This window comes from Magnolia sinica, chromosome 3 (genome assembly GCF_029962835.1).
Source record: "Magnolia sinica isolate HGM2019 chromosome 3, MsV1, whole genome shotgun sequence".
In the NCBI taxonomy this organism is placed as follows: domain Eukaryota; kingdom Viridiplantae; phylum Streptophyta; class Magnoliopsida; order Magnoliales; family Magnoliaceae; genus Magnolia; species Magnolia sinica.
The window spans coordinates 102,652,420-102,676,833 of record NC_080575.1 but is presented as its reverse complement, the minus strand read 5'-3'; the positions used below and the strand labels follow the sequence as shown (position 1 = coordinate 102,676,833).

The 24,414-nt window shown below is 39.5% G+C and overlaps 1 protein-coding gene across 1 annotated transcript; it reads right to left on the bottom strand.

Annotated features, from left to right (window-relative positions):
- Positions 1-1,221: 1,221 nt before the first annotated feature.
- Positions 1,222-14,022, bottom strand: LOC131240472 (uncharacterized). Its single transcript, XM_058238722.1, has 18 exons — positions 13,150-14,022; positions 11,296-11,406; positions 11,118-11,174; positions 10,880-10,956; positions 10,691-10,790; positions 10,112-10,185; positions 8,370-8,470; positions 8,150-8,253; positions 7,390-7,443; positions 7,221-7,276; positions 7,093-7,131; positions 6,593-6,734; positions 6,206-6,390; positions 5,782-5,849; positions 5,487-5,559; positions 5,084-5,145; positions 3,376-4,615; positions 1,222-1,974 (listed from the first exon to the last, which is right to left on the bottom strand). Exons 1-18 carry the CDS (start codon positions 13,228-13,230, stop codon positions 1,716-1,718), a joined length of 2,883 nt encoding a protein of 960 aa, XP_058094705.1. The 5' UTR covers positions 13,231-14,022; the 3' UTR covers positions 1,222-1,715.
- Positions 14,023-24,414: the final 10,392 nt, after the last annotated feature.

Sequence of the window (24,414 nt, the reverse complement as noted above, 5' to 3'; positions counted from 1 at the left end):
GTAAGCATGTGCCCATGGTCAATGATCCACACCATTGATCTTATGTCCCCATTGATGGACCACGCGTTAACAATCTATAATGAGATAACACATGCCATTCAATTGTTGTCATCAAATAGAAAACGGCTAAATTTTGGATGGCTAGGATCTTCTAATATGGGATGTTTTCGGGACAATGGGGCCCACATTGTAGTCTAGATCAATTGTTTGGAAAGCTCGACTAGGGGCCCCACATGTATAAACTCCACTAATGATTCGAACCTCTTACTAGGGAGTCGACTGTCCTCCCAAAATTTATAATTCTAATAATAAGCCGAGTCGGTTCGGAATCCGAATAATGATGTGGATTGCCTGCAGCGCCTGTCTCCAGGATATCCCTATAACAGGATATGGCCCAAGATCTTTGGGTCCCACTCTGATGTGTGTGTTTTATCCACCCCGTTCTTCCATCTATTTCACTAGATCATTTCAGACCATGACTCATGATCCCAAAAATGAAGCAGATCCAAAGGTCAAGTAGACCCCACCACAGGAAAATGGGGTTTGAGCTCACACCATTAAAACCTTGCCAGGGAAATCACTTTCCTTGTTCCCAAATAGACATTTCATCGCAATGAGAATGAAAGGTTCTGCAGCTATCATCACATTCCATCACAATGAGAATGAACGGTTCTGCAGCTATCATCACATCACAAACATCGTCTTGTCCAGGCAACTAGGTCGGCTATACTAATCCTATTAGCCAGTATTCAGTAGCAGGTTCTCATTTTCTGACTGGTTGACATTTTGCATTTAGGTAGAGTTTATTTATTTATTTTTAAATTCAGGATGTAGACATTGAGTACATATTAAAAACCATCAACGGAAATTAAAATATTCATAGATAAGCTTGGAATCTTCCAAGGCGGGTCTCAACCTAACCCCAATTCTCCATATAAAGCAGTTGGGGAAGTTCTGGTAAAACTGTGGAAGAAGTTATGCAACATTTCCTCATTTCCGTTATTTCGGACCCTTGCTTATTGAATAAATGCAGGCATTCCAGGACTTACAGGACATTCATCCACGAGGGTGGCTGAAATTAGTAAAATTCCAATTTAACAGGGGATGCTTGGCCCAAGGAAGAATCATGGGCAGTGACCATATGATTCCTCTTCAATGGAAAAGATTCTCTTGTCTATTTGTATAAAAAGAAGACTCTCTCAATGCCTTTATGGCTGCAACTGAAAACAATAGCCACATCCGACTCTTTCATCTCATCCTCCGCTCACCAGATAGTTTTACATGCAAGCAAGATTTTTAGGGTGTAATAACTAAATATGAATATACAACGCTCATACATGTTACAGTTGTAATCTTCTAAGTCACACTATCTTTATTGCCGCCAAGGAATGCTAAATGCACACGCGTGGGAGGCTGGCCGCACGCACTTTGATTGATTTACATAGGCAGTGGAACCCACACATCCAAGTATTTCTCCCCCTCATATGTTAAGAAATCAAAGACTGTGGCAGCCTTTTTTTTTTACCACTAGCCCATGAAAGATTAGCTGTTCCCACATTTAGCCTCTTCTAGTGGGAAAATGGATTTTAAAAAATAAAATAAAATCAGAACCTCCAGCATTTTCTTCCTCTTGCAGGATGGTTCTGGCAACAAAAGATTTCATTTCACTAAAATCTACAAAGAGCTAACGGCTCAACTCTCCTTTTTTTTGTGAATCAGCAGTCGCAATGAAAGACGGAGTTTCCAAAACACCTGCTCTTGGTCCTGTTCTTCCTCAGACTAGACTCATTTGTTTTCGAGTTGAATGGCGAGTTGTAGCTGGTTCTATCCATGACATTTGTTTTTGGGGCTTCTAGAATCGCCTTGGGTGGAGACAAGGCCCACTGCATGGCCCAGATCGCAAGAGGCCTCATATAAAGCAGGGATCGGTAGTGGCCATCCATCGTCCATCCTTCGGGTGTCTGGAACCAGTACCTAAAAAACAAGAGGATCATTCAATTACAAGAATCCAGGTAGCAAAAAGCTACTGAACAAGAAAAATTTCCAGCCATGTCTAATCTAAGCTGGACCCACAAGAGGAACATGCTTTTTATAGGTTGGCCCACTGAAAGACACATTGCAGACTGGTCTCTCTTCTTTGTAAGGACAAGCTTCATTTCCATCACTCCCCAATCCCAATGATATTTAATCCATTACTTATATGTAGATATATTTTCTAATTTATATCTACATAAGCCAAGAAGCAGCACAATAAGTGGCCAGACCCTATACGCTTGTAAGAATGACAAATACGCCATACTTGTAGCAGACCAAGTGATGGAGCACCTCATGAATGCATCAAACTGAATTAGGGCTAATCTATGGGGCAGTCCAAACTGAAGAAGAAGAAGAAGAAGAAAGTTTTGAATTGGGGTTGATCCAAGGGGCAGCTTATCTCTCAGTCTGGGCCCATACCCATGTGCACCAATACATTGGGTAGTAGGGAAGTACCACCATTAACTACATGTGACTCAACAGACTACTCCAAGACTATCCAGATGGTGGATCTTACCATCCTGATACATGTGGGAGGCTTCTCTTTTTCTTTTTTTCTTTTTTTGGTTTTTAATTGGGGATAGAGGGACTCGAACCCTCATGATTTCTAAAGTCAACGGATTTTCCTCTTACTATAAATTTCATTGTTGTCTGTATGTCCGGGACCTACTCTCATCAACCCGGACCCAATGGTTGAAGGGGGCAAATCATGGATGATTCCCCAAAAATTGCACCAATCAATGGGCCTATTCATTCTCTTAGTGGCCTTCAAATGGATGGTTATAAAAAAAGGAAAAAAGAAAAGAAAAGAAAAAAAGAGCAATTAACAATCATTGAGGGTTATGATTGTCTTACTGATCCAAAATTTTGGGCTTCCGCACATCCATAGTGGAGCTTGAAATTTTGATAACACGAATAGGCCACACAAGCACCACATGTAGACTATGCATGGAAGTCCCAAAACAATATCAGCAGACATCTTTTCACATTGCCATAGCGATGTAGGAGAGGGTGAGTCACAGCATATAGAAACTTGTAGTCCCCGCTCCTTGCGGGTATGCACTGATATGTTGTTCAAAAACCAGGTCTCAACTCAGAAATCAGTCTTAAAACCTCTACACACTTGACCCAGCTGGGTCAATGAGAGGCCTAGTGGATTTCTGACAAAACTGGTGAAAGCAATGATTGGCTCTGCTTATACTTGTAAAATTGGAGTTTGGACTCATTAATGGAGGCCTACCAAAATGAGTCAACCAGATCAACTTCTGAGCCTACCAACAAGTTATTTGAACATCGGTAATGTGAGGGCAGAGACATACTCTTACAGGACAAGGAACTTACCCGAATCCCTCTTCTGACCATCCGGAGATGAAAATACCTTCTGCGGTAGTAAACCCCTGGTGCTCCATCCCAGAAAGAAGCATGGTGGCTGCCACGCTGTAGGTTACACCAGTCCATACTTCTCGCGACTGCATGCACGAATCGTCCACCTTACCATTGGGGTTCATACCATTGACAGCACCCATACGCCCTCCTCTCACTTTCATTACATTGAACTCAAATACTTTCTGGAGGGCACTCCTGATTTTGCTCTCATCAAATAGGGGAGGCAAGCCAGAGGAAGCTGTATACCATTGGCCAGCCAATTGGTCTGCTTGTATAGACCTACTGGTGCTACTTGCCCCGCTGTCATAGTTAAAATATGAGCCATTCCACAGTTTTGCTTCAAAAACCGGTTTGGCCTTCTGAAACTTGTTCCTACACTTCTCCTCAAAAGCCTTGTCCCCAAGACGACTTGCCATGGTAGCTGCAGCTTGTAGAGCAGAAAGCCACAGGCATCCACAGTAAGCGCTGATGCCATGCACGGTCCAAGCATCATATGTCTGATCTGGGAATCCATCATTCTCAGTGAGACCATCACCGTCTCGGTCAAACTGTTCCATATACTCAATAGCAGCACAAACTGCTGGCCACACATCCATTCCGAAGGACATATCCCCTGTCGCTGCAAAATCCCTATACACCTGAAGCACGAACTTTGGGTTGAGATCCTTCCATTTACTCGTGTCATGTATGTTGTACGCATTCATTTCAAGCCAAGGGTCATGTGTCCCCAGATCATGAGGGACAGCTCCTTTAACTTTACGAATTCCCGAGTTCCCATCAGCCAGAAACTTGACTTTTCTTGTATCCTCAAATAAGACAGCCTTTGCAAAGTCACGTTGGATGCTAAGCTCTATTTTGGGGAATAACGCCAGAAGAGCAAAAGATGCATAAAAATGTACATCATACGTATTCCACATGATGTACTCTACTCCCTCCAAATACAGAAACTTCCCAACATTCTCATCATCATCGTGTGAATTTGTGAAACTATTTCTCTTCCCCCGAGATAAACTCGGAACCAATTTTTCATCATCATCATTTAATTCACCATTGGAACTGGTATGCTCTACAACTGAACACAGCTTGTCATTTACTGTGGCTACAGTCGTTCTCACATCGCCATTAGCAGATTTTATAGATTTGTGGTGACTGCTGCCGAAGCTTGAATTCTCATCTACAGTGGGAGATCCGCCATCTGCATCAGGAAAGTTGAAATCATCTGTAAAATTCTAACTACAGACCACAAAAGATACTTTCACAGAACCAAGGTGGTGAAGATCCACAAAAATACAACTACCAAGCAACCATAAAGTTCAACTGCAGATAGTGCCTAAGCATCGAAAGTAAGAAACAGAAATGGAAGATTATGATGTGTCTGATTTTGAATGACTTGTTCTGGTATTTACACAAGGGTGCATTTGGTTGCAGCATATCATGATTTTTTAAATGATATTTCACAATTGATCAGTCTAATTTGGTGCAAAATTTTCATGATACTTCTATTTGGTGCAAGTGCAACCAAACGCAAACGAATGGTAATCTTGTAATTTTTAGTACCCAATAGCATTGCTAATAGAACAAACAATCTGATGAAGTCTGAGATGCAATCTTCAAAAATGCACGCGCAATCTTCTAAGATTACCAAACAAGCACAGGTGCATACCTGTCCAAACTGTTCCTCCAGCAACCAAAAAGTAGAGCTCATTGAACAAAGTGAATTTGTACCTGCAATCATCAAATAAACATTTTTAGCTTTCAAATGCACCATATGAGAGGCTTCTGAACTTACATAGCAACCGTGGTCTTTTGACATATCAATCTAAGTGAAAAAAAGCTACGATTTTTTTTTGGAGGGGTAAAAAGAAAAAAGCTACTAATTTTCTAAACTAAATAAACCAAATCCTTCGCCTTCTCCTCCTCTATGTCCCTCTGTCCCTCATCCTGCTCCTCCCCTCCCTCTCTATCTTGATAAGTAGAGAAGAGGTACATAGGTTTAAATAAAGAAATAAGTGCGATGTTCAGGCCTACAGAAGAATAAAACTTGGGCTCAGATGTGCAACAATTACCATTCTGGAAGCCTTTCATCTCTGAGGATAGGGGCTTGCCATTTCTCAATCTCTTCCTCCCACCACTTATAATCTGATAAGGATTTTGAAATGACATCAGATCTTGCTTTATTCAAATTTAAACAAAATCTGAACCCATTAATGCCATAAAAATTTGGAAAGCTAGTAACAAGCAAGGGAAAAAAATGCTACTATTGTATTAAACTTCAGCTGATCAGCATTCAAATGGCTCAAAATTTCCAGGATGACCAGAAATTGCAAGAAAGGTTCAAGTACAGCCCAGAAAGATACATACTCATCAAAGCATCATGTACCAAGTCAGCCGCTGATCTTTCAGAAGTGCCGTAGAACTTTGTGTATCTCCTGCATGAAATAAAAAAGAAAGAAAGAAAGAAAAAGCTCAAAGAAAGCTCATTGACAAAGACTTCCAAGAACAAATGGTAGTGATCCAGTCTTCATTTACAAAGTAATATGGTTTTTGGAGAGATTACAAAGTGATATGGTTTGCCAATCAGAACAAAAAAAGCATCTCTATGTAGCTCAAATGTTTCAAAGCACCTATCTGTAACATATGTCCATCTTTTATTTTGTCGGAGGTATGAATTGTCTTAATATTAACAGAATGAAAGGCATACGAAGATAAAAGTAGAACAAGGCCAGAAGATGGTGGATGTGCTATTGCAGATATAAATATGTAGACATGCAGTAAATCATCTCACCTGTGGTATGCATTTCCCTTCAGAAATTTTATTTTTGGAGATGACCATGCTAAAGCAAATGCAACAGTGCACTTTCCATGAGGCTCTACCCAGGCAGAAGCCGATACCGCTGCACAAAGTGTATCTCCAGGTGATGATGGAATACTTGGTCCAGCACTGAGATGTTCTCTATCAAAATGCCCATCCTAGGGATATAAACAGGGTATCAGTTAGCTATAATGCCCAAGGCACCGAAAGCAGGTTCATATGGATTCCTATCATGTTGAAGCAGGTTCATGTGAACTTCCCCCCTCCCTCCCTCTGATATGCTAGATGGGTTCTGTGCTATAGTTTAAAGAAGATACAGCAATCAAACACAGAATTGGCCAACAACTAACAAACCATTACCTGCACCATTTTCCCCCACATATCCTTAGCTGTGATGTGAGTTTCATCAGACAGCCCAAAGTATGGCAAAACGGTCACATTGACGTTTTGAGTTTCGCATGCAGCAATAGCAAAAGTAACAGGAGGGTTGCCTTTCGCAGTCCTGCAATATTGTTACGGTAATCAGAATTTTTCCTTCTCCATAACATATAAACAAAGACATTGCAGATTATTGATAACAGTACCAGAACTGATGGAAATGACAATGCAGAACGAGGGGATAAAATGGTATGCAAGGGACTTCGCAGAAACCCGTAGGATACTTTAAGATCTAGCTTACATGTTGAAAACAAAGGGAAGTCCATGAATTACGAACAAATCTCTCTGGTTAGAAGGAGAAAATATGGTAGGGATGACATGTAGGGGGCTGGGCACAAGACTTTCCAGGATCACAAGAAATAACCTAAGGGAAATCTGCTAACCAACCGTAATACTAGAGCAATCAAGGGTTAACAACTTGCTTGTGATGTAGGAGGACACCGGAAACTCCATCGTCCGCTCTGCACAAATAAAGGAACAACAACCCATGTCAAACAAAAAGATTGTACATTTTATTAGTGACTAAAGAACACATAACATATGTACTTACAAGAATGGCGCGTTCACATGACCTCCTGATAGGTGTGAGTTTCCTCCAATTGAATTCTGTGCATACCAAGAAAAGTGAAGGATATCATAACAATGTATTGGCTTGTGATGTATTCATATATAACAGATACCAGAATGACACAAGATTTCATGGTGTGAAGATTGCTTACCGCCCAGGTGAAGAGCAGGCTGACTTTTGCCCTCTCTCTTCCAGTGTTCACTAACTACAATAGAAATGAGTAAGGTGCCAATTAGCATGCAATGAAAATTTTAAATATGTTACTCCATTTTCCACAAATTAGGCTAATCAGCTTGCAGGGTACCAAAGAAATTGAAACTCATCAATGGTTGAAACTGGGGAAAGTGATGAAGAAAAATGAATCCATTTTTTTGAAAGGTAACAGTAACACTACCAAGGCTTGAACCCTGGATAACTGACACACTACAGTGTCTCTACCAACTCATCTAACTCCCTTCACTTCCCAAACATTTGTTACACATTTTCCCTACAATTCTAGTGCTTCAATCTTTTGGAAAACCAAATCAAATTTATTAGGACAAGCACATTTCCTTACTTCGAATCTGATCTTTCTGAAGCTTTTTAACAAAATTGCGACTACTATAGATAACCACGTGATAACAATGTCTTACTTATTAAAATAGACTATCCATTTTTAGTATGCTATTCAGAAGAATTCGGTATGTTAATTAGCCAACCCCAATTAGTCGGGATAAGGCTTACGATGATGATGACTATTATATTAGCATGCTGATGCAACTCATTGTCCTATTGATAGGATTTTTAACTTTTGTTTTTCAGACAGTATCTTTGAAATAAAAAGCATATAAATATGTCGCAAGACAATCGTCACTTAGTGGATCATTAAGTTCATTTGAATCCCATATTGGAAGCAGGTTGAACATACATACTGTGTAAACAAAGACAGAAGTAGGAAGACTGCTCTCTCGATAATTATGTGGTATGAACGGTGATATTTGGCGACATGAAATCTTCAGCTCTGGGTCTGGTTCACCTGGAGATAAGGTACCAATTATTTTAGATATATATAATTTGTGGGAATAAAAATATTCAGTCAACAAAAAAGGTGATAAGAAAATAATGTGGAGGAATCATATTTAGTACAAATACCATCATAGATTGTCCAAGCCCTTGGAAATAAGGCATGATATGTGGAATGTTGACCACTCAAATTCCAGTCCCACGATGATATACCCTGATCGCCTAATTTTCTGAAAGAGAAAGCAAGGAAAATCTGAGACACAGAGAACCCACTAGCTTATTGAGCATGCATACATTTACCAGAACAAATGAACTCCAAATGCGATAGTGAGATGAGGAATCCTGCATCCCTTCAAACATAGCATAAAACATGATGAACTTGACCATAACCCATCTCATATTGGTTTTAGCTTCCACTTACAAGAAAAGGCATGTCAACAGTTTCAAATTTATTTTTTTTGAAAGATAGCGGAATATTATTAAGTAAAACAGAAAAGCTGCAAAGGGACAAACTGAACCGCTGAGATAGCGATCCAACTAAGCACCAAGAAAAAGAAAATTACATCCCTTAAAATATTCAACATTGGAGGCCCACTCAATAATTAGTAACCTTGCCCTTTGAGATGTAGCCTCCGCCGATTTACTTTCTCCGCGAAAGCATCTACTGTTCCTTTCTTCCCACCCTGACCACCAAACAGCCAGCAGGGACATTCTCCATAAATCAGTCCTCTGATTGCCCAGTTTAAATCCATGCCAAGCATTCAGAAGATTGCCCGCTGATGAAGGAAAGGACCATGCAACTTTGAATCTTGATAAGATATCTGTCCAAATCAGCTTAATGAAATTGCAGTGGACAAAGAGGTGATCCACTGATTCCTCACTTCCCATACAACAGAGGCAGACATTTGGGATGATCATTCCCCTTTTGCACAAGTTGTCCACCGTTAGAGCCTTCTTCTTGCCTACCAGCCATCCAAAAGCTGCGATCTTGGGCAGGACTTTGTAATTTCATAGTGTAAAATTAAAGAGAAAAACCTCAACTGATGCAAAGGAAAAAAAAGCAACATCCATTTGGACAATTCTAGATTTATATGTTTCATGAGGCAAAGGAATGTGATGCAGGCAACAAGCATAACAACAGGCAACAGGCATAACAAAGAGCACAATTAAAGTGAACTCTCAAATGAAAATAAATAAATAAGAAAAAAAATAGCACACCATGACAATGGAAACTGTTTGCTTGCAATGGGTTAGTGGCAATTGGGCGTCAAGTGATAAAGGCAGTTGGATCATTCAATGAACCTTACAGAATCTAGAAGACTAGAACCCAATAAGTACTGGCACTCTCGTTGATGGTGAAAGAAAAATTCAGTAGATAACTTTTTTTTACGTCATCTAGTTATCTTTTAGAAATGGGAATCAAAACTGTCATAATGTTTACAAAGCAAAAACTGAGTACAACTGATCCCTACATGAATGAAGACATTAGTTAAGTACTTGAATGTGATGTCAGGACTAAATTGATGTGGTATATATTAAAAAAAAAGATGAGTTGATGTGATGTCAAAAAATGAATCAACACTAATTTTTGTGGACTTGGGCCCCCATTGACTCAATCAAATTTTCAGGCTTTGCAAGCAAATTTTCAGGCTATGCAAGCTTTCTTCTAGGCAGACAACCATTTCAATTGGCGAGGCTCTTCTGCCTCACTGTTCTGAAAATCCCTAATTCTCACCCATATGCCATGGTAATGGATAAGACATAACTTTAAGCACTGTTGTAGTTCTTGTTTAAACTCTTACCAAAAAATAAAAACCATGCAACAATATTTTCAAATAATGTAAAGTTTTTGCACTAAGAATCCCTCTTACCCTAATCCTTCATGTTGTCCAGGGGCTAAAACTGATGAGTACTTTTTGTTTCCACCATCTCGAGATATGAAAATCTGTAGTATTGTGGGATAAGAATCAGATCAGACATTTATGAGGGGACAAACATTTTCATATTATCACAACTAAGAGCGGTACAGATACCTTGATGAATACATAAGGAGCTATACAACCATCCAATACAGCTTAATTGCATAAATAAAATCCATGACCTATATCAACAGCAATGGAGACCTCAGGATCTCAGATGATTACTGAACTTGAGAGGATGGTTTTTTTTTTTTTTTTTTGGAGAGAGAGATAACTTGAGATGATGGTTGTAATATATATTTTATGTTTTGCATTTTTTCTATGGTGTCAAAATCCTAAATGTTATGCATCATGTGAGTTTCAAGTCCAATAAGTTCATGTGTTCAACCAGAATGGGCATGCGTTCACGAACACATAATTAAATACATATATATATATATATACATGGAAGGCATAACATTGATGACCCTGTTAGAACAGGGAGCATAGCCTAAACAGTGAAAGTGAGTCAAATGAAGAGCAGAGACTTACAGAGAACTGATTGGCCATAACAGGAGATGGTTCACATAAACCAGGAATAATTTGCCAGTGCCTGAATTCTCCTCTGAAACCTCTCGATATGCTACCACTTCTGCAACATGGGTACAACAATTTGTATCAAATGGAAAATCAAATTGTAATCCAAAAGCATTAGAGTGCAACAATTCACGCGCTACATACCCCATCCCTCCAAGTGGGACGCCTTGGGAAGCTGAGGGCTTACAACTTTCACGAGTAAATGGATCAATTGGTGCTTTCTGCGAGCAGTAAATTGCAGCGTTATTTTAAAAGATAAACAAGGCTCAAATGTCATATCACTGATATTTTATCCAACCATACCGCATCTACGAAACCCCTAAAAAAAAATTTACAAGTCTGCAGGATGATTAGGAAAATAAGCAAGAAGTGAGACAATTACCCTTCCGTGAGAAGCTTCTTCCCTAACATATGACCACAAACGAACACCAAGACGAACCTGATTACAGATTATATGCCACTCAGTAACTGGGAGAAGTACATAATATGTGTAACAATGTGCACTTCGTAACGCTATCTGCATCTCTTAAATGAAGTTACAAAGAAGAGAGGTCCTTTACCATCTGCAATGCCTCCATAAACGTTACACTAAATTCCTTTAGTCTATTAGCATGGCTGTTCAGTCTCCTCCTCCATGCCTGTTCTGGTGGAGCAGCACTATCAAACTCCAGCTACAAGCACGTAGCCCAAAAGATATCAGTAGATGTGATGTGCAAGAAAATACTGTTAAACCCTTCAAAACCACACTTGTAACTTCAAAGTTCACGCAATGAAAATCATACACCACCCATTTACTGATGGAAATAAAACAAGTACGGGAATGCATAATATTCATTTCATCATGGCCAACAGAAACCAGAGATAAATCCAATATTGGAAAACAAGCATTATTCGAGAAATGCAGACAATATATCTACTGATTTATAACATTAAGGACCAGCAACACACATTAAATCAATGCATGTGAAAATCACAGATTGAATATCAACTCGTAAGTCTATACTATAGCTGAAGAATGTAATACAACTTGAAATTGGAACTTTGTTTTTAATTAGGCCTTCTCTTCTACCCTACTCCAGTTTCAGTTTAGCAGTTTCTAAAAGGGAAAACTGCATCAGTTCAAACATAATTGATTTTTTTTTACATCTCCCAACATCAATGATCACAAAGAAAAATGAAGTAAAACTTCTGTCATATCATATTAATCCAGCCTTGCAGTAACAAAATCTACCATTTTAGGATAGAAATGTGAGGATGAGAACGTAAGGGGAAAAAAAAAAAAAAGAGGCTTAAATTAGTCAACAACTACTTGGAAACAGTAGATTCTAAAGAATTACTTTATCCACCTCAACTGGTTAGAACCATTGGTTATAAACTCAATCAGACGCTTGAAAAGCTTCCTCAGTAGAATCAATGTGGACTTGCATCCAATCAGAGGGCTAGTTTGGTATGTTTTCGTATGTTCCAACCCTGAAAACACAATTGACCATGCAAGAAACTTGAATAAGCCAATCGAACAAAAGACATGAACTTGAAAAACCTCGATGAATTTTTAAAGATTTGATATTTGAGCTACAATGTGATTACTTCTTAAGGATCGACTGGACTGTGTTTTCTTCATTTGTTGTTTTTCTTCTTAGTGATTTTGGGTTGGGGGCTGGGTTGAAATTTTGTAAAGAGAAATACTATGGCAATTCAGGTCAGAAAGGATAGAAGAGGCGATTTGTGGCAAGCATGCCAACATGGCACTCATGCAAGAACCAAGCCACACTGATTAGGCGGCTCGCCCTGACCCAAATAAAACTGTTCCCCTCTCATCAGGTGGACCACATGTGGAGGGTTTATGTTCATGTTGAGTATTGACCATCGGACGTTTTTCTAGCCATCCACTTTCCTCATACACCTCTGACCCACTTGATGATCGGGCCAGCCTAACTCATGGCAAGTGCATGTTAGCAGTGGGCCCCACGTTTTGAATGGTCCAGATTTCCTAGTGTGCCGGGCAGGCAAGTTCTACAAATATTTTTTCCAATCATTGGGCTGCAGACGCCATAGAATTTCTCAAACTTAAATCTCAGGCTTGGACTCGGAGACTCATGGAGGCTAACTTCAATTACGAGCTAACACACCGACTTGAAATCCAAAGAAACTGCAGATGAGAGACGCCACAAAGGACGAATGATAGTGAAGAAAACTACGTTGCCTGCAAGAAGGAACTGGCGTCAACAGATCCAAGTACAGAACCAAAGTAACAACTAAAAGACTCAACTCATTTCATAATCCAAGCCAGACTGAAAATCATCAAAACGAGATTGAAACATATCAACATTTCAAGAGATAATACAAAAACAAGATATTACCAATAAAACATCTTAAAACAGAATCTAAGATTACTCCAAGAAGGGAATTCTCACCAACTGCAACGTCGCCTTGCTAATATACTCCTCTGGCGGCCATGAATTCTTCCGGCAATGGAATAACGTTCCCGTAACCATGTCGAAAGATTGCAAAGGGGCCAAAAACTCACAGAAAACAAATGCAGACACTGAAAATCATCAAATCGCTTCTCCAAAACCCCTGAATCCTCCAAATCGCAATTCTCTGAGATTCTCAAAAAGAATGAAAGATCTAAAACCCTAGGCTTCGCATATCAAGCTAAAACCTCAAACACAACAACAACAACCACGGAAGCCGCAACAGCAACAAATCCCTCAAAAACTTCTCGATTCGCACAAATCCAGATCGATCCGACTTCCAAAACCTGCGAAAATCAATCTCCTGCAATGCGATTCACACAGCTTCTCCAAAACCGCCAAAAGAATAATAAAATTCCTGTATCTCTGCAGATCAACGACAAAAAAAACTAGATTTCCGATCGCAATCCAAGAAAAATCCCAAAATCCTCGGAAATCGGCCGAGATTATTCAAAGCATCTTCAAAGCGTAGTCTCGTCGTGGTGTAATGAGCACTCGCCGTCTGTTCTGAAAATCCAGAACCACTCTCTCCTTCCGCCACCTATATATAAATGATTCACTGGCTGGCTTCACCATGCGCGAGGGTGCGCAGTACTCCGACGTCGGTAGCTGTGCTGCTTCCCCGTACGTGCCAAAATCATTAGTCCAACATGTCGGGCTTCATACGATGAACAGGGAAGGGTGTGCGTATTTAACCATGGAGCGTATTTTAGCATTTTTATTATCCTGATTATTTTTTGGCGTGGACCGTTGTTTTGGAATTCTCTACATTAGCTGGTGACGAGGGCGATAGATTTCCGCGTCGGGCATCGACAATTGACTAAAGCAGTGCCCAAAAGGGAGGAAATAGGAAAGGCTGCTGCTTTTTATAAAGTTTGGATTTTTTGGTTATTATCTTATCTTAGAAAATGAACTTTCCAGCCTTTTATCCATTTAAGGATGGAAAACGACGCGATTCTACTCAAATGCACCCTTGTGGTCGTTCAAGCCCAATAAATGTTGTGTGGCATGGAATTGCATTAGATGGAATTAACATTTATTGTACAATATATGTGTAGAAATAGCATCATATTTTGACGGTCCAATTCTACGGTCTGATCAAATTAGCTATGTTTAGTATCTCATTTTTCTTTCAAGAAAAATTTCGTATTACTTAAAAGTTGCATTTGGTGGACTATGAAATTATAACCAACGAACTAGATTTCACAACTAATATTAGTCACATATACATATATGCAATTTAAATGTCATGTGTAAAGGGTTCATATGAAAATGAATGGGCAAATTAAATAAAACACATATATCAACGGATAGCCTGCATGTGTAGTAGATTTTAAAATTCATCAGAAAACCCGTGACATGGGACTAAATGATATGGTACCTAGATTAATCTAAGTCTTTCTGTGCATGCTATATGGAATTTATATGAGACAAAATGCAATTCTATACCACCTGATCCCATGTTCCAAAGTAGGCTGAAATTGATTTGCACAAGGAGAGATTAATTACTGCTCGTGCGCCAATATGGCATGCATATGAGATATCCTGATTGCAACGCAGCTCAAGGTTAAGATTTTATTTTCGAAAATTCATGGCTGTAAGAGCACCTAAGTGATGGATTGTAGGCCATTATAATTGGGAGTCCATGATTTTCAATCTAAATGATAGACGACTGCTCTAAAATTTTATATCTAATATCTAAGTTGGATAGAAAATCTATAAAAGAATGCTTGTTAGGCAGATAAGGTAGGATGTAAAATTATAGATTTTCAATTCTTTTTTAACTATTATAAATGTCTCTTCTTATTTCTAAATCATTAATAAGAGAAGAGGCTTTGAGGGGCCACCATGATGTTCAGATTTGTGTTTTTTGAAAAAATATTTCAAAATTTTGAAATTTTGCCACCAAAACAATTTTGGGAATTTCAAATGGAGAAATGCGGTGTGTACTTTTGACCCACATCGAAAATGATAGGAGAAGATTTGGAGTTTATATGTGGATGTGTGTAGTATTTTTACTTGAAGTTTTATAGATTGAGACGCTTGAGTTGCATGTTCTAATGCATAGCACTGGAACACACGCTCGCACTCAAGCGTGGGCAGTGTAGCTGTAGTATCGCTAGTTGATGCATTTTGCATTTGCGCATCGTGTAGCAGAGTGGTCGCTCTCTCACGACCTTATGCGAGACGACGCGGGTGGTCTAGTAGGAGCCTAGGTGTGATGGATCTTAAATGAGTCAGGGCTTTATAAGCAATTGAGAATGGTCAGATTTTTAATCCAAAACAATTAGCCATTTCTGAAAACAGCTAGCTGCCTTAAAAGCCACAACGGTCAGAAAACGAACCGGCCATGATTATCCAACGGTCAGATCTTCTGATCCGATGACCAGAAACAAATGAAATTAATGATCAACTGTCAGAAACGTTTTTCAAATGTTCTGAACCATTAATGGCTACCAAGCAACGGTCCACTCCCTGCTGCTTATATAAACCGGACCATTCCAGTCCAAATTTCATCAACTCGAACAAGAATCTCTCCCCTTCCACCAGATCCTTCATATAACATATCCTTTCTAGAATATTGTAAACGCATTTACTATTTGATCATGCCAGAATATCTGCAGCGTTGAATTGTTCCTAAGTGAACCCTTCGTGATTGATGCACGCTGGATCCAGACAAGCTTGTCTTATTCTATAAGCAATTTGCTTGTAACCCATCAGCAATTGATAAGGGGGTGAATATGCTTTAATGACAGCATATATTTTTATGTGATTCAACCTAGTGAAACGAAATAATTTAGCTTTATTTCATTTTATTTTCATTTTTCGGTATTTCCAACAATTTTTCCAACACGTGGTGTATAGGTTTTATCCACACTGTCCATCCATTTTCCATATCATTTCAAGGTACATGCTCAAAATTGAGTTAGTTCCAAGGCTCAAGTAGACTACGTAATGAGGATTAAATACCTAACATTGAAAACTTTTGAGGGCTACATATGTTTTTCTCTTCATCCAAGTCTAGGTGACCTTATGAACTAGTTGGATGGCAATTAGGTATCATAGTGGGCCCTAGGAAGGTTTAAATGGTGAGTGTCATTATCACTGTTGATTCCCATGGTATGGCTCCCTTGAGCCTTATACTTGTCTCACTTCTTAGCATATACCCTAAAATGATATAGAAAAATGGAAGGCCAGTGTTGATTCACGGTCTCTGTGACCTTATGAACAAGTTGGATGGCAATTAGCCATCATTGTGGACCCTAGGAAAGTTTCAATGGTGGGTGTCATTGTTACTGTTGATTCATGTGGTGTAGTTCCCTGGGGCCCTATACTTTCCTCATTTTTGAGCTTGTACCCTCATTTAAATGTTAGCACTCACATTGTCTCTTTATTTTACCACTTTCCATCATATTTAAATCTTAGCCATTAGTTTTTCCTAAATGATGATTAAGGGTACAACCCCTTATGAAGGGTTATTTTTGTTAAAGGTTGCCTCGCAATAATTTACTCGCCTGATTAATGGATCAAATCCTATCAACTGTGGCCCATTGACATTTTTTAAAAATCTAATCCATTAATCAGGTGGGCCACCCCTCAAAATGGTTAGATCCTTTATCTAGAAAATGTGTTGGATTCCTTTTTTCTCCAATCCAGTATATTGTTTGCAATCCATGTAAACGTCCTAAGTTCTTTTTTTCTTTTTCTGAAAATATAATGTATTTATTGCAACCCAAACGAGGGAGAATTGGATCGCAGTAAAATAAGGCAAAAAAGGATGGCATTTCATAGAAACGCATTTTCCTTTTATGGGTTTGTCCCACCTAATGACTAAAATGTCTTAATATTGGGTCAGATCATGTTCACATTCAGCTAGTGGATGGTCCACGTCTCTAACAATCTCACCTGTTTGGGCATGCATGTTGATGGCTACTCCCTGTACGAATAGCAATAGCATTGAGTGGGTTAGGTGTCATAAAAACATCATGGGGCTAGGAAGGTTTCAATGGTGAACCTTTCCATCGTCAATTTTTCCCATGGTGTGGCTAACTTGAGAATTGGATCTGTCTCATTTTTGGACTCATGTCTTAACATGATCAGGCAAAGATAATGAATGGAGTGTCTCATGGATATTAATATTAACCTGAGCTCTCTATAGCAAGGGTGTTCAACGTTGGCATATGAAAAAGAGAGAGCACATTAAGTGGCACGTGTGTGAACTACTGTATTATGTTACATGCGTGCATGAGAGGGACAGGGGCAGAATGGATGATTGGAGCCCCCGCATGCACCTGTATATGCGGAAACGGATTGGCTACTCCCCTGCTACTAGCCTGTTGGTCGGTGCTCTGTGGGACCCACCATGAAGTATGTGTTTCATCTATTTTTACAGATCATTTTATGGCTTGATACCAAAAATAAGAAGGATATAAATCTCATGTTGACCACACCACAGGAAAACAATAGTGATTGGATATCCACAGTTAAAATCATCCTAAGGCTCACTGTACTGTTTATTTGACATCCAATCTTTTGATTAGGTCATACAGACCTAGATGAAGTGAAAAAACAAAGATCATCTTGATTCAAAACTTTTATGGGCCCCAAATTTTTTTAATGGTCTACGTTCATTCAACACTGTTTCATCTAATGTGGCCCACTTGAGATTGGGATATACCTCATTTTTGGTCTCATATACTAAAATGATCTAGAAAAATATATGGACGAAATGGATGAAACACATACATCATAATGGGGCCCACAGGGCACTGAGCACCAGACATTGGCTGTTGGCAGGGGAGTAGCCAATCCGTTTCCTATACATACAAGCCACTACCCAGCTTAGAACGAAAAAGTTCAATCCCTTAAATCAATGCACCTACCCCACTTGAAGGTTGACAGGAGAAACCATATCATTCCTTTTCCTACTGGATAGGCCCATCTGGTGAGTGAACTCGGGCTACTTTTTGCCATCTTTGAAGTGAGACCGGCACAGTACTTCTGGGTTGGTAGGTTGGCACATGTGCTCGCTACATGCATATTTATACATTAGGCTAGCGTGTGAGACTTTTATTAGGTGGGCCCGCGTGATCAGTATCTTAGATTAATTAAACTTATTGATACTTCATTCATTTGAATTTAGCATATTAGTTGACCTTATAGTAATTGTGATCAGGTTAGACAAATAAGGAATGGTATGCTTCAACTATACTATATATGCACATTATAGATTGACTCTTGTAATGTAGAAACAATAAGAAAATAAGTTGTGGTGGATTGAATTATTCCTACTGTTATTTATATAAAGAAAGTATTGATTTCCCCATTACCCTATATATATATAAAAAACTTATTCCTTCATTTTAATTTTCTACAAGGATATAACATAAAGAAGATCAAGTTTTATCATTGTTCATTGACATTAAGCATAACTTTTCATTCTTGTATGTGATTTAGATTAAACATGAAATATGAGATTATTGCAACTTGGATCTTTGGCTCAATGTATTAAATTGAATTTTTGAAAAACCTTTTTCATTCCACTATATTTTTTAACTCAAAAATCCTATATAGCAGATAACTAAGTTTTTGCAATTATACATTAAATAACATTGGGTATTAGGGGTCCCTTGTCATGGCTCAACGGTGGACTCTATGAGTTTCACCACTCAAGTTGTGGGTTCCAGTGTTAATTATGGTGTGGGCAGGTGTTAGTGTGTAGGGGTGTACATCGAACTGGTAGAACCATGGAACCGGACCAGAACTGACCAAACGGTCCGGTTCTAGAGTGCATCGGTTCCGATTCCAATTCCAAAAATTAAAGAACTGTTTAGTTTAGTTCGGTTCCGGTTTGGGGGTATGTAGAACCGAACCGAACCGTGATCCGAACCATGAATCCGAACCGTGAATCCAAACTGTGGATTCGATTCATGGAACCGAACTTGGAACTGAACCGTGGAACCGAACCTGGAACCGTGAGTTTACAATATATTTTAGTTGTATATTTGACTCATGATTTATGGTTTACAATGCACCCTTTGCTTGTTTTCATAAATATATTTTTTCACACCATATACAATATCTAAACCATTCATCAGGTGGATCACAACACGAATGAACACGGACTAAATTATAAAATAGAACATGCAATTGGGCCGGATTATAAAAAGTCCAGAACCATGGAACCGATCCGGAACCGAATCGGTTTTCACAGTCCAGTTCCGATTTAGTTAAGGGTGCTAATGGTCCAGTTCCGGTTCCGAAAATCCTGGAACCGTAAGGAATGGTTCGCAATTTCACCTCGGAACTGGACCGAACCGAACCTTGTGCACCCCTATTAGTGTGTGTAAAAGAAAGAAAGAAAAAAAATTAACTCTTTTTTTTTAAATTATTTTTACACACGCACACACACCACCACACACTCACGCCATAGTGGAATTTCACCACCTATGGGTATTTGAACCCTCAACCAGGTGTTGAAACTCCTGAGAGTCTACCACCGAAGTAAGAGTAAGGACCCTGAAAAAAAAAACCCCTTATTCCTTAATCTGGACGGTCCAAATCATATGATCCATTGTAAATGCCGTGGGTTTGCCAAATTCCTTAAGGGGGCATTTGGCACAAGGTATTAGATGGGATTAGATGGGATAGAATTGCATTTGGTCCTATGCATTTCCATCCAGTATTTGGAGAGAATGGGAAAGGTTGGGATTAAGTGAGATGGAATTGCATTTAGTCCCATGAAATTGCATTTGGTCACATGCAGGATTTTTGTGGATTTTAAAATCCACTACATATGTGGGGCCCACATTGATGCATGCGTTTATCCATGTCGTCCATCCATATACACCGTTTACGCGTGACATTCTGGTTATATATGTGTACAAGTGAACAACATTTGTTGTGAATTTGGTCTATTGATTACAATTCTATGGTCCGCCAAACATGATTTTGCTTAATCATGTGTTTTCTTAGCAAAAATTTTATCCCAAACATGGGATTTGATGGCTACAATACTATGGAATTTCCAAGCATGCAATCATTGTGCAATAATGATGTTAATGCCATTTAATACAATTTAATACCATGCAATTTCACCAACCAAACACGCCGTAAAAATGGTAATAAATCATAAATATGGTACACCTTGCATGCATGCTCGACAATCAGGTTTAGGCTAAATAACTAGGGCTGTACACAAATCGAGTTAGATCGGTTAACTTGCTCAACTCAATTCGAAAAAGCTCGATTCGACGCGGATCGAAATTGAGTTCGAGCCAAGTCGGGCTGAATTTTTTAGCTCGAAAAAATTTCAAATCGAGTTCGAGCTTGCCCGAGCTTGACTCGACTCGGATCGACCCCAACTCGAATCGAACTCGGATCGAACCAGTTCGGTGACTCAGTTACTTTGATATTGATGTTGCTCACCAAGTGTTTGATGAAATGACTCAACGAAGTGTAGCTGGTGGCAAGGAAAGTATGTATATGAAACAAATACCCATTTTTAAAAAAAAAAAATTATATTGCTTACAAGGTGTTTGATGAAATACTTGTAAAACTACTATTGTTGTTTTACATACAATGAGATTTTGAAAGGGCATTTCATGTGTTTGTGAAAATGTTGTACAGGCGAACTTGACTCGAACTTGGCTCGAACTGGCCCGAGCTGCTGACCGAACCGAGCCGAACTAGCCAGTCAGGCTCGAGGACCGATCCATGCCAAGTTCGAGCTGGGGTATCATGCTGGCCGAGTCGAACTGAACTGAGCAAAGCTCGACTCGGATTGTCTCGTGTACACCTTATAAATAACCAACATGCATGCTCCCTAATACGTAGCTACACCGTCGAAATCTGTTAACAGCTGATCGTTTCACTAAACGTAAAGGCGTGGCCCACCCAATGAATGGACGTCGCCTGATATGATCCTTATGATGCAGCCAGCTTTTGCACGGCCCAAATGTGCTACACGAGTGGCTTGAAAGAAATTGCTTTTGTATGGAAGTTCAAATGCAAGATATTTACGCTTACGGAGTCTGAGATTCGTCGCTCATTTGTGCTGTAGGTAGCATACGTTTCCCACGAATCCAAACCACCCAAATAGTGGGACCCACTGTAGGTGGGGTACTATAACATTATTTACACTGGAGTACCGAATGCATGAAATGTCTTCTCGCTGCGGGGGAGAGATCTCCCTGTATTTCCTCATGCCGTGGATTTTTACTGTATTTCCATTTCTCACCCAAACGTCCGGCTGAAAGTAATCATTGCCAATTTAATCCGAATTACTGCCGCATTAGCTCTTATTCAATTGTTGAAGTTTACTTTTTGAAAAATAAAAAATTTCCGAATTTTCATTTTACCCATTTTAAAATTTTTTCAATGAAAAACGGTAGTCTTCGCTTGTGTTCCGCATCGAAACGAGAAAAGAAACCTTACAATTTATATGTAAAGCTGTGTGGTGTATTATCATTTAGAGTTTAAGATGCCCAAGTTCTTAAAAATAATTTTTAAAATTTTTATGTAAATTTTATATGTAAATCTTACAAAAAAAAAAAGAAAATTTTACTTTCATTTCTTAAAATTTTTTCTATATTTCCAACATATTTCGTAACATCAATCCATCCATTAGATGCCCCCACAATGTTAGGCCTATGTTCCAAATTCAAAACTCATCCGTACCTCAGGTGGGCCTCACCAAAAAGGCAAACAGTGGGTACGTTAGGACGGGTGACACGGAATCTGGAAGGAAAACCAAAAAGGCAAACAGGTGGATCGTGTACACCACTCACCTCGGTGATGTGCTGACGTCACTAAGTTAAGTGGATGGTAAACACCGCAGTAGCGTGTTGACGTCACTAACTTGTGTGTACGCCACGATGATGTATGTTTTATATCCCAACCATTTATTCATTCTGCAAGATCATTTTAGATCAAAAAATAAGATAAATCCAAAGCTCAAGTAGACCACCCAGAAAACAGCGGGGATTGAATGCCCACCATTAAAACTTTTTTAGGGCCACAGAAGTTTGGTATCAAGCTGATATTTGGACCTAAGTAGGTTTCAACAGTGGCCATTATTGTCCATTTGATCTTAGGATATGCATAATTTTTAGATACATGACATATAATAATCTTGCAAAAATGGATGGTCGGTGTGGATATACCATTTAAATCATGGTGGGACAGAACTTGGTGACGTCAACACACCACGCAATCCGCTTCCAACACCTGTGGTGTGTACTACATGACCTTTTGGCCCGGTGATTCCGGGAATGCGGGTGAGAATTGCGAAGGCTCATCGTACGCACAGTTTAGATTCTAAATGCATATCACGGTCGTGGCCCCACTAAGCTCGAATCTATAATAATTACGGCAAGTTAGGAATGTAAATAACTTTGAATATATACCCCTTTTACAGTTGTTCCCAACATCGGGTAGTTATTTGATGCTCGTGCAGTGTGATTGTTGATATACAGGAGCTCTGACACTGAGTACTTGGATAAGAGTATCAAAGGGTCTTTTTAATCCTTTCACGATCAAGGTTTGCTGGTACCATACGCAGCCTTCCACACAAGCTCATATATGCGGCTGTAAGTACCAACATGGAATTTATGCACAATACCAGCCACAGTGCAACTGTGACCCGGAGCCAGCCATGTGCGTGGGAGTTGGTACCCTGACGGTAGGGCTGACCTTAATGTATGTATTGTATATTCACTTGGTTTATTTAATTTTCCAACTTATCTTAGGGCATAATCCTAAAACTGAATCAGATACAAATTTCACATGGACCGTATTAGAGGAAACAGTGATTATTGACCATTAAAAACCTTTTATATGACACAATTTTTTGGATCAAATAGATATTTGCTTCTTTTTTTTCCCCCTTTCATCTAGGTCTATGCGACTTTATCAACATGTTAGATGGCTAACAAATGCTACCATGGACTTTAAGAAGTTTTTAATGGTTGGTGTTCAATGACCACTGGTGTGGTTCACAAGGAAATTTTATGTGCTTAATTATGGAGAATGCCATAAAATAATCTTGAAAAACTGATGAGCAATATAAATGTACAATGCATACATCAAGGTGGGCCCTACGGTCAAAGTCCACCCACATCGCTAGTTCCGAGTGGCAACCAAATTGTGTGCTCTATCAGCCATCTATCAAGTGGGGGCCACTTTGTATATCATAAGACGCCATTAAACCATCAAGTGGGCCACATCAAGCAAAAAATGGCCCACTCGTTGTCGTCGTTCATCGCTGACCTGCATTGTTGGACGCATGATCCAAGTGGTGTCTCCGTTGTTATAATTTATTTCATATAGAGCCTCCAGGGGTAATTTTGTCCTTTCTGTACAAATTCGGGTGAACAGTGTCGTTATGTGACCGAGTGCTTCCAGTTATCGATAGAGATGGGCATAGCAGGGTTCGGTGGTTAAAGTAGCTTGTTCTATCCCCAAATCATATATTTCACGCTCGATGACTCATTCCGGTTGTGAGATACACCTGATCTAAGGTCCGACGGTCCGAATCACTTTTGTCGTCGACCGGGCCTTTTTTTATCCATCTTGGCTATGAAATGTCCCCAACCCGCTCTACATCAGTCCCCTCTACTTCAAAAGAACTCATCCTCGAGTTCTCGTCCTGCTCTAGTTCATGATACTCGGTTAGGTCCGCTACGTTAAAAGTTCGTGAGATCGTCATGTCATCTGGAAGATCAACAACATAAGCGTTGTCATTGATCTTTTGGATGATTGAGACAGTTCCAATCTTCTTATTCGTCAACTTGTTGTATATCCCAGTTGGAAATCTTTCTTTGCGCAGATAGACCATAACGCAGTCACCCACCTCGAACACTTTTTTCATCGATGTTTGTCCGCTTGTTCCTTGTACTTCTCGTTCGAGACATGTACGTTGGTGTGCACTTCCCCATGGATGCCTATGATCCTGTCTGCAATGTGTTTTGCTGCAATGGTCGTGCCTGGGAGCTTGGGCAAAGGGACCAAGTCAAGTGTGTGATGAGGCACTCGTCCGTAGATAATCTAGAACAGTGATTTATCTGTTGAGCGATTCACATGTTGTTAAATACAAACTCTTCTTGAAATAAGGTCAAATCTCACTGCTTTGGTTTTTCTCCTAAAATATAGCGAAAAAGGTTTCCCAACGTGCACTTCACAAGTTTGGTCTGCCCATCAGTCTAT